The sequence below is a fragment of the Penicillium psychrosexuale genome (genome assembly GCF_028828465.1).
Source record: "Penicillium psychrosexuale strain IBT 29551 chromosome Unknown utg000002l, whole genome shotgun sequence".
Lineage (NCBI taxonomy): Eukaryota > Fungi > Ascomycota > Eurotiomycetes > Eurotiales > Aspergillaceae > Penicillium > Penicillium psychrosexuale.
Genome location: NW_026643187.1, coordinates 2,216,649 through 2,232,156, shown reverse-complemented (window position 1 = coordinate 2,232,156; position 15,508 = coordinate 2,216,649). Strand labels below are relative to the sequence as shown.

The window sequence follows — 15,508 nt, the reverse complement described above, 5'->3', positions numbered from 1 at the left end:
CTGTAATGTTAGCGTCCATCCCACAAATGGAAGCGCTTCACTCTTTACCCCGGAATCAGGACGTTCCAATGCGACAACCGTCCGCGGAGGATTTGGATGCTGCGCAGCAGTTGATCTCCTCGGCACAAGCAGGTCGTGAACATCTAGCAGATCACTACCGGGAGGATGGCATGGGGCAAGGATCGAGTCAATCTGGATCAAATCAATGGATTGGACACAACGAAATCCCGAGCGAGAAAACATCCCCCGGCAGCCAAAAAGACACAACTTTCCTAGGGCATTCATGCAGGTGAGTTTCGACTGGGCCTCGATTGATACTTGGGTTATGAAGACTGACCCCATCTCTTTTGTTCAGTAATTGCGGCACAAAAAGCACTCCTCTTTGGCGTCGTTCTCCCACGGGAGCGATGATCTGCAATGCCTGCGGTCTCTACCTCAAAGCTCGCAATGTCGCTCGCCCCACGAAACGAAATCGGATGCAATCAGAAGGTGCCGAGAAGCCACCGCCTCCTACGCGCTCTCACTGCGGCGGTTCTTCGGAAGGAGGTTGCAAGGGGTCATGCCCTGGTGGTGGGAGTTGTAATGGCACCGGTGGCGCAGAAGGATGCGATGGATGCCCGGCATACAACAACCGGATATACAAGTCCGCCCCCCGGGGAGCGGCTGCCATCCAATCTTCGTGGGGCCGTAACTCAGCACAAGACCTTGAGCCTGTGACGCAAGAGGAGCCACCGGTGAAGGCCTCTGCTTCTGCCGATGGCACTAATACCTTGGTTGCTTGTCAAAATTGCGGCACGACTGTGACTCCTCTGTGGAGGCGCGATGAACAGGGCCACCCTATTTGCAACGCTTGTGGTAAGTTTGAGTTTCATATAGACTTGATGATCTGATTTCTCTAACACAAGGCAGGATTGTATTATAAGCTCCATGGATGCTATCGCCCCACCAACATGAAAAAGTCCATCATCAAACGTCGCAAACGGGTTGTTCCCGCCCTACGAGATCAGTCTCCCACCGCTGCTACCCTTTCCTCCAATGGCTCATCGGCATCCCCGGAGGCATCACCTGCTGCCCTGGCGCATGGCCATGATGATCACTATCGATATATGAGCAACGAGCCTACGGATCACTACCCGATGATGCCTGGAAAATCCGAAGACGCACCTCGAGTTTTACATTTTGCGCCACCGCCGGTTGATTTCACTGGTTACAATGTTTCATCCGTGCCTCTTGCACATGGTCTCTCCATCTCTCACGGCCTACCTAAACCTTTGGGGGTGGAGCGGCTGGGACATTCGCCCGCGCCTCAGTACGGGCGACGGTCCGCCTCTCCAAATTCCCTCAACCTCCCCAAGAAACGAACATTGGCCGAGACTGCGACAGAGGCTCTACCAGCTCCATCTACATTGGAAGCAGGATCAAACCAACTGCCTCCGATTATGTCTTCGGCCAATCCTACTCCCCCCGGTCGTCTCAGCTCTATCTCGTCTATTCTGAACCAATCAGATGTTCGGGGCGAGCCTCGCTCGGATACCAATCTGGGACGTCCACCTCCTATTCACCATTCTATCTCCCCTTCACCTCACCCGTCGCAGCCTTTGCCTGGCATTGCATCTCTTGGAGACTCGGTTGATCGCCGTGCCCGACTTGAACGCGAAGCTGAGCAGATGCGCGAGATGCTCAGAGCAAAGGAGCGCGAGCTGGCAGAGATGAGACGATAGATTCGACGCCCGCCCAAGCAATGATGAAAATAATGATATTCAGATAATGTTTTGCTAATCGGTGTTTCTCGTGAGATCAACGGCGCACAAAGATACCACTCACGTTACTGGGATATCCTGTCCCTGGCTGTGTTATTATTCTTAAAAAAGTGTGTCAAATGAATTGTATTTTAATATGAAATCGATGTCTATTTCCACGTGTTCCTCAATGCCTACAGGTAGATGCTTGAACTTCATGAAGACCGATGTCATAATGATCCAATGTCCAAATCCAACCCCAATCAACTCAATTGGAAATATATCTAATACGCTCTAAACAATTCCAATTTCAATTCTTCAAACTGACCTTCTCTACTATGTCCACTCCAAAATCCTTCACTCTTACCTTCACAGGCGACGTAATGCTCGGCCGCCTGATCGACCAACTAATGCCAAAGCACGTCACCAACGAGCAGGATGAACGCGTCGTCAAAACTTTCATAGAAGCCCATCCAACCTTTTTCTCAAAAGGAAACTACACACCCTCCTCGCCATGGGGCACAGCCCTCCGCATCCTCCACTCCTCGACCCTAGCCTGCATCAACCTCGAAACAGCCGTGACAACAGCCCCAACCCCATGGCCCAACAAGGCATTCAACTACCGCATGCACCCAGCAAACCTAGGCCCAATCCTACACGCCGGCGGTATCGACTACGCCAGCCTCGCCAATAACCACACCCTCGACTTCGGCATCTCGGGTCTCACCGAGACCGTGCAAACACTACAATCGGCAAATATCGCCCACGCAGGCACGGGCGAAACAGCCGACGATGCGCGCAAGCCAGCAGTGCTACATCTGCCCAGGGCCTCAGAGCCCGTAGACCAAAGCCAACACCGCCACGCAGTGCATATATACTCAGCCGCCGACCACCCGCACGCATGGATCAGCGTGCCAGGATTCAATCTGTTCGACTACACGCGCGACACGCGCGCTCGGCTGCGTGAAATGCTCGTTGAGGCCGAGGCGAGCAAGCCTGCGTTGAAGGTGTTTTCGGTGCACTGGGGGCCGAATTATGCTTGGCATCCGGATGCGCGAGTTACGTCGCTTGCGCATTTCTTGGTTGATGAGTGTGGAGTTGATATTGTGCATGGGCATTCGTCGCATCATGTTCAGGGCGTGGAGGTTTATCGTGGGAAGCTTATTATCTACGGTTGTGGGGACTTTGTGGATGATTATGCTTTGAATAAGGAGTATAGGAATGATCTTGGGGCTTTGTGGAGGGTTGTTGTTCGGGAGAAAGGTGGTGGTGGGCTTGGGTTGGAGAGGTTAGAGATCTTCCCTACGCGTGTTGAGAGGTTTCAGGCTCGTTTGTTGGATTCTGGAGATGCGGATCATGGGTGGGTTAGCCAGAAGATCCGCGAGCTTAGTGGGAATTTGGGGACTGCTGTTAATGCGGAGCTTGGGAAGGAAGGGGAGGTCGTTGTTGAGTTGTCTGGAGAGTAGATTGAGAGGGTATATTGGATATGACATATACGGCCACAATAAAAGGGGCCAAATACTGTTCCACTCTGGGATTTTCAGCCTCCGAAGTAGAAGTGATTGTGATGCAATGAATCTATGAGGTCGATCTCGACTAGCCACCTTCAGATGCTTACCATTCTATTGAATCACATGTTATATACGGAAAAGTCAATTTGAACATTTCACAACTTTTCCACCAGCCATATTCTATATTCTAGCTAGGGGTTGACGCCAGAATCGTATATTGTATCCGGGGGACTGCACTCAAGAACAAAATCTGTAGCCTTTCTTGGTCAATCGGCTTGTCCGTGCATCTCAAAATATCCCGAGGCAGCGGATATGCAAGTGACGCAGCTGTGGACAGCGTCTAGCAGTACATAATACTCCGTAGCCAGTCACTTTGCAGAGTCATGACAAGTTCTGTGCGCTGGTTCATTTCATGGCTCTTTTGCGTGGAGGTCATCCACTTCATTATTGAACTATGGCGATCATTGCTTTATTTCACAACTCAGGGACTGCAAAAGAAGATACTCCCGAGACCATCTATGGATGTCTGATGGCTGACTTGTAATGTGATCTCATAGCAAAGGAAACAGTAGAGTGAATGACAAACAGAAAACCACAAAATATTCCAGCATAGAATACGGAGTACGGAGTACTGAATACTGAAGTACAAGACTTGAATAGTTCTGGAGATCAAAATAAAGGAGCGACCTTGGAATAAAGGGGACATACCCTAACCGGATTAGGAAATGGCGCGGGAGATCCTCTGTCGATCCTCTGTCGATCGTACTTCTCCCTTTTCTTTCCCTTTTTCTCCGTACCGAGGTCCTTTTTGTCCAATGTCGATCATGAATTGTTTCTAATGCATATGCTCTACTTTGTCTCTCGCAATACACGTAGAATGTCTCGACAATTCATACCTATGCACACAACACGGCCAGGCCTCAGGGTCATCTAGCTTGCAACACAATATTATTAGAATGACGGCACTACGCCAATGCAACCCCACCTTGCACTAAATTTTCTTCAGGAAAATGACATCTGCACCGTATACCCACCCAAGTGGGTCCTATGTACCGACGCAGAGCCCCGTTCTCAACGTCCATACCCAACGAGGAAACTTGAAATGATAGCTGGGGTTTCCTATAACGGAATTAGCAGACACACGTCAATCCTGACCCCTTTCAGTAAACCCCTCACAACAGTTCGGCGGGAATACCTGCCCATGGCGGAGATTCGGCGACCAGGTTCCCGCGCCAAACGCTTGTGTGGAAGTTTTGTCTGCAGAGTACAAGCCCCCACTATACACGGCATATACTGGACCTATCGCTTCATCGACTAAAGCTTTCTAGCGACCTAGATTGGAACATAGGACCGCCGGCTGATGCGGCGCTATTGAGAGAGACTACTCGAAATAGGGGTGTTTCCTATGAATCGACTACCCAGATTGGGCAATGCCACGTGGAAATGCTTCTCCGCGCTTTGTGCAGACAATGATTGGCATTGACAACATGCTCAAAGGAGTTTGTCCCTGCTCCCTGTCTCTGTAACTTGTCTCCGAGAAGGATTGTTTTCTATTCGGATATCACTCACATTCCTAGCACTCTCGATCCCTATTACAGTGCAGTGAGCTGCATTACACTTCCGCTACACTCGGCATGATCAATTGAACTATCTGGAAATAGCCACGAGCTCATTTTACAACTACTCTCGCTATATTTGGTCCTTGACTTCGATATTCAATATGCACGGTTCAATTCACACATTGCTTCCTCGAGAGGATGATGATGGTGGGGCCTCTCATGGCCGACGGGCATTGGTGGTAACGGCAGTCCTAACCGCCATTTCAATTCTCATTGTCGGAATGCGATTGTATGCACGATTTGGATTGATGAAAATGACTGGTCGTGAAGATTTGGCTATTCTGGTCTCTTTGGTATGCCTCTTGAAGCCACATCTAGAGTTAGATGAGCAGCTCGCTAATACAACATATGTTCAGATATTTTCCATTATCTATCTTGCACTCGTCGCTGCCCGTACGTTCATAGTGCAGAGGTGAATTCAGAAACCACCCCACTAATATAGATGATAGAACTACATTATAAAATGGGTGTCCACTCGGCACTTCTTTCCAGTCATGTCTTACAGCAACAACTCAAGGTACACTTTATTCTTCACTTCTTTTCTTTGCTAGTGTAAACTAACCTGACTTTCATCTCAGTGTTTGTGGGCTGCAATCCCCATGTACAATGCCAGCTTGGCATTCAGCAAATTCTCCATACTCCTCCAGTATCTACGCATCTTCCCCGCCAAAAAATTCCGCCTCGCCTGTTATGTCATAATAGCAATCGTGGCTACCTACTCGTCGTGGGCCATTGTGAGCGGCTTCGTGGACTGTGTCCCCGTGGCGAAATTTTGGAACAAGGACTTGCCAGGCAGCTGTCTCAGCTTCGAGGCTGTCTGGTTCTTCAATGCTTCTATGAATATTGCAACCGATATAGCACTACTAGTCTTGCCGATGCCGCTACTTTCCAAGCTACAGCTGCCCCGCATGCAGAAAATCGCCTTAATGGGTGTCTTTGCCATGGGTCTCTTGGTTGTAGTCACCAGCATTCTCCGCCTATCTAGTTTACGTGAAGTAGCAAAAAGCCCCGATACTTCCTGTATGTCATCTTCTTGTCCTCTCCAATCGACTATACAAAAGCTAACCTACCGAACAGACAGCAACGTCGCAGCCGCCTATTGGACCGCTGCAGAATGCAACGTCGCCATCATGTGCTCCTGTCTCCCATTCTTGCGACCCATCATCAGCCGCATCTTCCCTAAGCTGCTTTCTGGAGGTAGCTCGAATCCCTATGCCAATAAATCCAAAGGGACAAACCTCACGGGAACTCGCGCTCTGACACGCCATTCTCAACTGTTTACTTATAACCACAATAAGGACTATGACATGTATTCGATCAATGTTAAGCCTGGTGACCACTCCAGTCACATTTCGCTCGGCGGTATCGAGGTTACCACCGAGATGAGCATGAGCATTATGCAGGAGGCAACTCCGAAGGATAGTACCAGTGAGCATAAGGTAGTTATGGATGCTTGATGTTTTTTTTTCTGTTTAGTTTCGATACATATATTCTTTATTTTTGTTTAATATTTACGATCTCATTGAGGCGGCATACTTCGGCGGCAACATGTCTTTTTTGGGCTCAGTATTTTGTTGTATATATTTGGGGGACGGGTGGTTAAATGACAAGTTTTTCTTTTTATTATTTGCATATACTGAGCTCTAGTAGTATGATAAAACGATTTTGGTCACTGCAAAATCAGATATGGCTTTTAGAGCGGAAGGGGTAATATCTAAGGCATGATCTAAGACATGTATTTCTAATTAAAATGACATGGTAATATCCAAATCAAGTAACGTGCTCCTTCTCCTCCTCCTTCGGAATTCGGACCCAAACAATCGTGATCAACGCAGCGAGCAACTGCGCCGCGAGGCCAAACCACCAAATAGCACGCAGCCCATCAAGACCAATTTCCCCAGACGGGCCTTTATCAACACGGGTCCCAATAGCATCGGCAACACTAGTCAGAATCGCTGACGAGAGGTTCTGGTTGGTAACCAACAAAGCACCCGCACTCCCCTGATAGGACCGTTCAACATTACTAGTAATGAAGATTGAAGCCGCCGCGAAAGCAAGATCTGGCCCGAATGTTACCAGAATAAGACCCGGGAACGAAAGCGCCCAGTAACTGGTATTGGCAGTCTGCGGCAGGAAAAACGCCGGTCCTAACGTGAAGGCCAGCATAGATACCGCGTAAATATAGTGACCCGGAACGAGGTGTAAAGTGCGGGCAACGATCAATGTCGCCAGGACACCGACTAGCGCGTTGGGAATATTATACAGCGCCGTAATAATGGGACTAGCGTGTTGGATACGCAGCCAGAACTGAATGGCGTAGAACTGCCAGCAGCCGAAGAAGGACCCGAAGCCAAGGAAGTATGCGATCATCAACGGAGTGAAGCCCGGTGTGCGCCAGAGGCGGTTAGGGATGAGAGGGCGAACTGCGTTGCGCTCGGCGAAGAAGAGGCCGATGAAGAGCCCAAAGCTCACGATGATTAAAACATACGTGTAAGGGGACCAGGATGCCACGGGGCCTTGCGTTAGCCCGAACAAAAGGCACACGCAACCGCCGGCCGCGCAGAAGCCGCCGATGTAGTCGAATTGCTTGATCGACGGGGCTTCCTTACCGGATGCATCTGCCATGGGTCGGAGGGGTGGAATAGCGAGCCAGGCAGCCACACACAAGATCACGGAGAGAATGGCGTTTGAGCCAAAGATCCACGGGAGGTGTCGGGACAAGGCTCCGCCTTGGATTGCGCCGAGGGAGAACCCGAGCGGGGCGGTAGCGGCCATTGCGGAGAACACGCGGTTTTTGCGAATACCCGGTGTATAGACGCGGCCGAGGATGCTCATGCTTCCCGAGACAAGGACGCCGATGGAGAGACCCTGCATGGCGCGCACGATGAAGAATAGGACGCAGCGAGATGGCTGGAGGCTGAATGCGCCGATTAGGTTCCATATGGCGAGCCAGGCGAAGGCTCCGACCATCAGGAGCTTTGGTGGCAGTAGGTCTGTTAGCGAGCCGGAGATGATTACCGATAGGCCGTTGGCTGTGTTGAAGGCGCCGATGACCCAGGGAAGCTCGGCGTTGGTGATGCCGAGGGCTGCTTTGATTTGTTCTTGTGGGGCGAGCACGTCGCCCAGCAGGAAGGAGAAGAGCATTAGACCTACTGAGCAGACGAAGATCAAGATGAGCTCGGCTGTGAAGCTTGAAAGCTCGGGTGGGATGCCTTGCTTGCTGCGAATTGGAGATCCCGATTCTTCATCGGTACCGGGATGAGGACGGGATACCGAGTCTGGAAGTTTTCTGTTCTTCATGTTGCCGGTTGTATCGAGGGCGTAACTCTCGATTTCACGATTGAGGTCATTGATGGAGAGGTCTTGGAGGGCGATTTTGTCCACGATCTTGTGGCCCATCAGTGGATCGGGGGTTTGTGCCCCGGTTGCTGGTGTTGAGTATGTCCTTGTGTAGGACATTGAGGACCGGCTGGATGCTGGCGCTGAGTCTCCTCCATCTTGGCCTTGTGGAGGGGTAATATTTAGATCCTGAGACCCGCTGGCCTGGGGGTCTGCACCCGCATGCGGTTCATTTGACATTTTTCAACTTGTCAGAGACACGATAGTTCTAAGGTTACTATGAGTGATCTGAGGCGTTGAAGAAGAGAAGAAAATTATTCAGAAGAAGGCGAAAAAAGGCTAAATTTGTGATCAGATGGAGTGGAGTTGGTGGAGTTTTCGATTTTATCCACAAAGATAAGGTCAGGCACCTACTTTGTACTACAAAGTATAGACGATGATCGATGTATAACGTCAACAGCGTACAATCTACAATGTATCTCCTGCACATCGATATTTCATGACATCGTGGTGATCGGAATCCCTTGCGGAAGATTGCGTATACTCTTAAATAGTGGATCTAGTTTGTGTTTCAAGAACGACAGGTATGTATATAGTCATGTCTACATAGTTACACTTCTTTCTAGCAATTTCTTCTCGGCCACCAAGGTTTACAGATAGTTATTGCCTTGAGATCCTCTATTCGCTTCTATCTAAAAATGACAATGCCGCAATCATTTGCAAGATACAAGATCTACCCCCGAGATTATGTCTGGAATGCTGAATGCCACTAGAGAATGAATTGCGAATCATATGTATATCACTGTCGTCAGCCTTGATCATCTGCAATTGACTTGATAATATAATTTGATGCCCAACCTCTTTCTATAGATTTTTCAACCAATCGGATGCACGGCATGGCGGAATATGAATTCCGTGGCCGAAGGTACACCACGGGGCCTTGCATCAGGCTAATATTCGGTTATTGTCAGACCGCTATTCCCGAGCTGATCGGGGAGACTCGTAAAAAGCCCGAGAGACCCGAAATCTCAGCATTATGAAATAGAAGCTAGAGTAGGTAAATCCCCAAGGCTAACTAACGGGAAGTAGCGAACTTGTTAACTATAGCGCTGTATATGGAGTACTGGTGGTGTCAAATATGCGCCTGCTTCCTGATTGGCTAAACGTTCTTACTAATCAGGCACAACTCCCCGAGGTCCTGGAATTTATACCAGAGCCGAACCTGGTTGTGCCTGTCCATGTGACGATCATTGAGGTTTCTGTGAGGTTTCTTCTGATCTGCACTTGATCTTCAGGGTCTCAAACTCTATGAACTTGGATGTTCGACTAAGCTTTGTTGATCAGGATCACCTTACATGCAGACACGTCATATCGAGCATGCAGATCCTCCTTGCTGAGGTAGGGTTGGACTACGCAGTGCGGCCTACTATTGAGATTTGCACAATTGTCTTGAAACCGAAAATCCAAGTCATTGCTCTTTCATTCGTAAATGCTAGATTGCTAGATTGCTAGATTAATATGCATGCATCTATATGTGCTTATTTGCCGAACACCTTGTAGCGGCCCTCGATAGGAGCGAAGGCCTTCTCACCGGGTCCAGAGTTGGGAACACCGAAGACCAGCTGGGCGTCCAACTTCCATGAGGCGGGGATGTCCCAAGTCTTGGCAATCTGCTCATCGATGAGGGGGCTATAGTGCTGAAGGTTGGCGCCGAAGCCCTCAGACTGAAGTGCAGTCCAGACTTGGTGATAGTTAGTTTCCAACCCACTTGACTACCCAAAGACCGAAGAAGAGCACATACCAAGGTACTGAGACATAGCATTCGACTCCAGGGCAAAGGGGTCGAACTTGTCGGCGTAGATCGCGAATTTCTCCTTGATAGAAGCGAGCGACTCATAGTCGACAAAGAAAAGGACCTGGGTTAATGGGTAAGCTGGTGATTCGCCATTTTGACACGGAATGGTGTCGTATTGGGGAGGGCAACCATACAGTTCCATAGGCAGCACGGAAGGCATTCAGCTTGGGCTTGGTGGAATTCTCGAAGGTTTCCTTGGGGACGTGGCCAGCAGCGACCAGACCCTCCAGGGCATTAAGGGCGATATCCCACACCTTCTTGTGCTCCTCCTTCAGCAGGAGGACAATACGGGAGGTCTGAGTGTTGAAAGAGCTGGGAACGTGGAGAACGGCGTCCTGAACAATGCGATCAATGACATCGTCAGAGACGGGGCTCTCGCCCTTAAGGTCGTAGTATGTGCGGCGAGCCTTCACCAACTCGAAAAGAGTGGAAGTAGCCGCGTTCTTGAATTCGGGTTGAGTGGAGCCCATTTTGAAAGTGTTGAGGGTAGATAGGTGTATTAGTAGCGGGGTGAAGTGATATAGAGCGATGCCGAGAAGGAAAAACAGCAGGTGAGCTGGGATGGGGGCTTTATACATAATGTGGATTGCGAATCCCTAAATCCATAAATCCATAAATCCACGTCGTTTTTCTATCACTTTCTCCATCCCGCCATCTCTAGGGCTCCATCTCGGAGTAAACTGGCCAATCACAGCCAATCAGAGTGCCGCACCCACCTCGGACGGAATTGACAAATCTCCGATCTCATTAATCAGCAGAGGCATTGTGGATTATCAATGCGTTACCAAGCATCTTTTCTATTTTTAACAACCCCCGGCGGAATTTATTCCTACAGCATACGATAATTGTAAATCAACTCCTCAGATTCGAACTATTCTGTTCCTGAAATCCACCGCATCATATGGTTCATATCCAAATGGCAATATCCATGTTGGTCAACATATTGACAACTCAAGTTCAAATCCAGAACATGGAGCCAACTACCATTCCACACATCAATCCCACGGGAGCAGCCGTCTTGACTCCGTGGTTTTTCATCGCTATTGGGACAGTGACAGTGGCCCTAGCAGTCTGACTTCCTCCGCAGTCACATTCACAGTGACACGGAATAGAGCTAGCAAGAATAGTCACCGTCACTGTTGTGCCATTGCCGAAATAAGTTGGTGCACCAGTTGTCATGGCTGTCGAATTCAGGAACCCGACTGAGGCTAAGCTGAGGGGATCAGCGGTCGCGGTCGCTGTCGCAGGTGCAGTCAAACTTGCGTCACTAGTTGAAACATGAGAATTGGCAGAAGCTTTGGTTTCAGCCGCGGTAGAAGGCACGGAGAAGTCTCCAGTGTCTGTCACGATCAAGGTTGCTGGGAAAATTCCGAGGGTAGAATCGTCGCCCGTGGCTGGAACGACCACTGTGGCCGATATGATAGAGCTAGTTTCGTGCAAGGACTTTGTTTCTGTGCATGACGCGCTTGTAGGTGTCGGGGAGCCCATCAGGGTGCAACCTGAGGTGAAGTCGAATCTGTAGCCGTTGGCAATCATGTCGTATGCTATATACACAAGTCAGTATGATGTCCTGTTTGGGGGGTTGCTATGTTCTTAATTCTTACTGTTAGGTCCGTAGATAACGGTCAGGTCTGGAGTAAATCTGTGGCAGGCTGTTTGGTCCGAGAGACAGTTGATTCCGTAGGTTGTTGTTCCATCTTTCTGTATTGGTTGTTAATGATGAATCACGGTAGAAGCAGACAAGATACATACGGCGCCTATGGCCTTGCCTCCATAGCCCTGGAAGTAATCAGGTGCATCCGTGATCCATGGGATCGTCTGTCTGTTGTTAGTTTCTTTGGTATCATGGTGATTTTGGGGAAGGTAAACAAACAATTGTCGCGTCTTGGTTGGCAAGCCCGAGAGCAACCCAACATAGTTGGATCACCAACGCGAGAAGATATCTGAATAACATTCTGTGTGTAGATTACCGAAGAGATCTCGAGAAGCGTTCCTTGGAGAAGATAGTTTTCAGTAGAAGAGGTTTGTTGACACGCGAGGCTGTAAATGGAAACCAATGCAGGTGCAAGACAATGTAATATAAACAATCGAGGAATATGAATGGAAAGAACAATGGACCAACCACAGTATTGGAAAGAGCGAATGACAAGCTGGATGCCTGGCCAGCAAGGCATGTATTTGCTTATTTAGTATACATAGTAGAGTTCTAGGAAAGGTCTTAGCAACACAGCCCATTCTTGTAGTAAACGTCACTTTATATTTAGGATCCAGATTTCAATATACCCAAAACTATGGTCCCTAGGACAGAAATATTTCTCTCGGCACCAAATAAAGCTTTACTGCAAGTCTCTAGGTGCATCAAGATGAGATCAATATCCACTATAAACGAAATAGTAACTCCAACAAAAACAGAGTGGGTCCCTCATCCCTCTGGAGAAATCGGCAAAGGATGTTATCATACAACAGCGTGGATTGCAGAAAGAGATAGATCGGTGAATAGTAAAGTCGCGGCGAAGCTGAAGATGCAGTCGGGGAACTTCTGCGGTATCTACTGGCCATAAACGACTACTTCGAGCTTCTTTGGAGAAGGGGAAGACGATCGTAGATTTTAGGTACATTGGTTAGGAAGTAAGCCACGTATCTATCTGAGTTCAATGATAGTATGTGCTTGAGATATTAGCATCTCCTCGAGCTGGGTTAGCTCGGGTAGAAACTTAGGGATATCCCCAGGGTCCATAAAAGCTAACCAAACAAGTCCTCCATTTTATCATCCTCGTCGACGGCCTCAAGAGGGGGGCTATCAGTGGATTTCTCTTGCTGTTGGGATTGGCATGAGCTCATCTTTAAGTGCGCAGGGGACATCACAGCGGCACGGCAGAATATGTGAACAAGAAGTCCAAATGGCCTGGAAATGCTGCACGAATAGAAATCCAAAACGTGCGTTGACCACTGATATATATTAGATGAGATAATAGCTAACACGAATTTAGAACAACGTACCTTGGAGTCATTTGAAATCTTAAGGAAGCGGAAAGTCTTCCCAGTGGTTGCAAGCCCATATATGGTGCAGTCCTGCTTATGAAGACTCTTCCTCTCTCGGTGTATGCAGCCTATTGAATCAGTTAGCGTCCCTGCCCAGGTGGTTTACTATAATGGATATTATCGACCACTTACCCATATAGCCTAGGGCTTGGACTACTCCCGACTCCGAATCCATCTTCTTAGCTTCCACAATAACAACATTCAAAGCAATCTCTTCAGTTTCACCGTACCAGACTCCGTAGTCTGTCCGTGCTGAGAGCATTACTAACTTCCCCTTCAATCGTACCGGCCCATGAGTGTACGGAAGCTCTCTCTGGACGTTGATCGGGCGTGCAGTGGGTGTGCGCTTTGCTGCGATTGAATGGGCATTGAGTAGCAGGGCGTCGATGGTCCAGCGCACAGTGGCTTCCGTGGAGGGCGATCGGTTCGATGCTTCATCGATCAACTTCAGATACTCCACTGCAAAATGTTAGCTCTGTGATACCTTGATCTTGATAATACGATACTCAGGAGTCGTGGGGGAGTAATAGGAGTAACCTGCTCAAGCTCTTTGTCTCTTCGGTCCAGACGAAGTTTCAACGCATTCTCGACATCTTTGGTCTCAAGGCTGGAAATGGCAACTGTTGGATACTTCTCCAGAGCGGTCTCGATCTCCTTTGCCGTCCTTTGCAGGAGAGCCTTGTCCACCTTTTCATCCATGACATCAACCAGCAAGACCCATGCCTTCCTGAGTAGGGATGGCTTCTTCTCGCCGCCGTCAGCATTGGCTGTTTTGCTGTATTTAGTCATTTGGACAAGTAGGCACTATGTGCATAAGTGGAATCAAGAGTGGTTAAGGAAGAAGATCCTTTGGCAGGGTAGAAATTTGATGAGATGAGTTTCTGAGGGGGGTCTGTCTGTGTTAAGAAGGGAAGGAAAGCAAAACCATGGGTCCTGCCCGACGAAGGAAAAGAAAACGAAAAAATTGGCGTAAGATATAGTATGACACCACATGATTATGTTAATGACCACGAAAGCGAGGCCCAAGCAAGGATCTCCTTTGCCAGTGTCTCATCTAGCTCCTTGGGCATCTTGGGTAGCTCGGGCGTGGCGGTTTGCTGGATTGCTGTATGAGCAAGAAGATATTGTCCATATTCAACTTCGCGAGATGTGACCCGTTTTGGTAATCCGAGCGCATATCCATGAGCAACCTTGGGATGGTTTCCCAGCTGAGTGCATCATTTCCTCTTGAAACAAATAGTTAAGCAAAAACACATTACTTTTTGCTCTTGTTCCATCGCCAGCATTCTATAGAATGTGAGCTAGAATATCCAGCTATCTAAGTTATATCAACAGTGATTGTCTTTATCATCACGTTACCATTTACATTAAGCGAGCCTCTGTGGTTGTTTGTCTCATTTGTGAATAGTGGCATAAACCGACCGCCCTTAGGATACCTATAAGAAGGTGGCCCTGCCCCCAGAACTTCTTCTTCTTTTCTTTCTTCTTCAGCTCTCTTTGCCTCTGGCTTAGATCAAGTGTAGTATCTGTTCTTACCAGTTTAATCTCTGGTAGTTCTGCATTGCAGAACGTCATGATTATTCTAATATTTGGACCTCGCGACTTGGCCTCTGTGCTTGCACACGCCTCGTTGCACAGTGTCACTGGGCTTACACTACCCCCGGTCGAAGCGAACTCCTTTTCATCAACTATTCGGCTTGTCCGGGCGCTTGGAGAAGATGAGGTGTTTGTTCATTATATCGTAAGTGACCCATTTGGGTTTAGCGTTGATAGCACCTACCTACAATTTGTATGTAAACTACTAATAAAATTAAGTCCCTTTTGTCATATCATTATTAACTGCTTAACCAACTGATTTATCGTCAACTACTTTAGCAACCGCTTGAGAAACTGCTTGAGAAACTGCTTGAGAAACTGCTTTAGTAACTAGCACGTAATAGAAAGTATCGTCTAGCTAGATTAGGCCTAGTCTATATTTATTCTGCCGGTTGGATTATTCTGCTAAAGTTAGCCGATGACATTTCACTTGATTCTAATGATTTTGGAGCCCAAATAATAGAAATCCTCCCCATTTTTCAAAGTGCGTAAGCCTGGCTCACGACGAAGTGGTGCGGCTTGCAGTACATGTAGCAAAGTCCCTGAGCGTTCACCAACTCATCGCCCGCGAGGCCATGGGTTATTGAGAGCACTGTGTGCCTAGAATCCAGGCTGGTCTTCATCCTCTCCAATCACGGGTGCAGTGTTACGATCCAGTCGTCATACTCCTATTTGCTTGATTGTTTGTCTGCTAGTTTGCATTAGCTAGATTGTTTGCTAGACAGAAGTTTGCATTGTTTACAAAGCGGTCAGGACTCAGCTATAAGAACTAGCTGTCTCCCACTTTGCAACTTGCTTCTTCTTTCT

General features: G+C 48.4%; 7 protein-coding genes across 7 annotated transcripts; 3 read left to right on the top strand and 4 right to left on the bottom strand.

Annotated features, from left to right (window-relative positions):
• Positions 1–26: 26 nt before the first annotated feature.
• sreA (siderophore transcription factor SreA) lies at positions 27–1,721 on the top strand (the record flags this gene model as incomplete). Its single annotated transcript, XM_057182922.1, has 3 exons — positions 27–289; positions 356–855; positions 910–1,721. 3 exons carry the CDS (start codon positions 27–29, stop codon positions 1,719–1,721), a joined length of 1,575 nt encoding a protein of 524 aa, XP_057044372.1.
• Positions 1,722–2,077: 356 nt separating this feature from the next.
• On the top strand, positions 2,078–3,205 carry N7518_001993 (CapA family protein; the record flags this gene model as incomplete). The annotated part of the gene is made up of 1 exon (XM_057182921.1): positions 2,078–3,205. One exon carries the CDS (start codon positions 2,078–2,080, stop codon positions 3,203–3,205), a length of 1,128 nt encoding a protein of 375 aa, XP_057044371.1.
• A 1,765-nt stretch (positions 3,206–4,970) lies between these two features.
• On the top strand, positions 4,971–6,326 carry N7518_001992 (PTH11-like integral membrane protein; the record flags this gene model as incomplete). Its single annotated transcript, XM_057182920.1, has 5 exons — positions 4,971–5,162; positions 5,226–5,262; positions 5,319–5,386; positions 5,448–5,889; positions 5,947–6,326. The coding sequence occupies 5 exons, from the start codon at positions 4,971–4,973 to the stop codon at positions 6,324–6,326; spliced, it is 1,119 nt and encodes a 372-aa protein (XP_057044370.1).
• Positions 6,327–6,639: 313 nt separating this feature from the next.
• Positions 6,640–8,448, bottom strand: N7518_001991 (uncharacterized protein; the record flags this gene model as incomplete). Its single annotated transcript, XM_057182919.1, has 1 exon — positions 6,640–8,448. One exon carries the CDS (start codon positions 8,446–8,448, stop codon positions 6,640–6,642), a length of 1,809 nt encoding a protein of 602 aa, XP_057044369.1.
• A 1,298-nt stretch (positions 8,449–9,746) lies between these two features.
• N7518_001990 (nitroreductase family protein) lies at positions 9,747–10,533 on the bottom strand (the record flags this gene model as incomplete). Its single annotated transcript, XM_057182918.1, has 3 exons — positions 9,747–9,949; positions 10,010–10,124; positions 10,198–10,533. The coding sequence occupies 3 exons, from the start codon at positions 10,531–10,533 to the stop codon at positions 9,747–9,749; spliced, it is 654 nt and encodes a 217-aa protein (XP_057044368.1).
• A 487-nt stretch (positions 10,534–11,020) lies between these two features.
• N7518_001989 (uncharacterized protein) lies at positions 11,021–12,017 on the bottom strand (the record flags this gene model as incomplete). The annotated part of the gene is made up of 4 exons (XM_057182917.1): positions 11,021–11,607; positions 11,668–11,764; positions 11,816–11,881; positions 11,937–12,017. The coding sequence occupies 4 exons, from the start codon at positions 12,015–12,017 to the stop codon at positions 11,021–11,023; spliced, it is 831 nt and encodes a 276-aa protein (XP_057044367.1).
• Positions 12,018–12,805: 788 nt separating this feature from the next.
• Positions 12,806–13,870, bottom strand: N7518_001988 (uncharacterized protein; the record flags this gene model as incomplete). Its single annotated transcript, XM_057182916.1, has 4 exons — positions 12,806–13,012; positions 13,064–13,173; positions 13,238–13,564; positions 13,612–13,870. Coding segments are annotated over 4 exons (903 nt in total), but the record flags the coding sequence as incomplete, so codon positions are not given.
• Between the last annotated feature and the right edge of the window lie 1,638 nt (positions 13,871–15,508).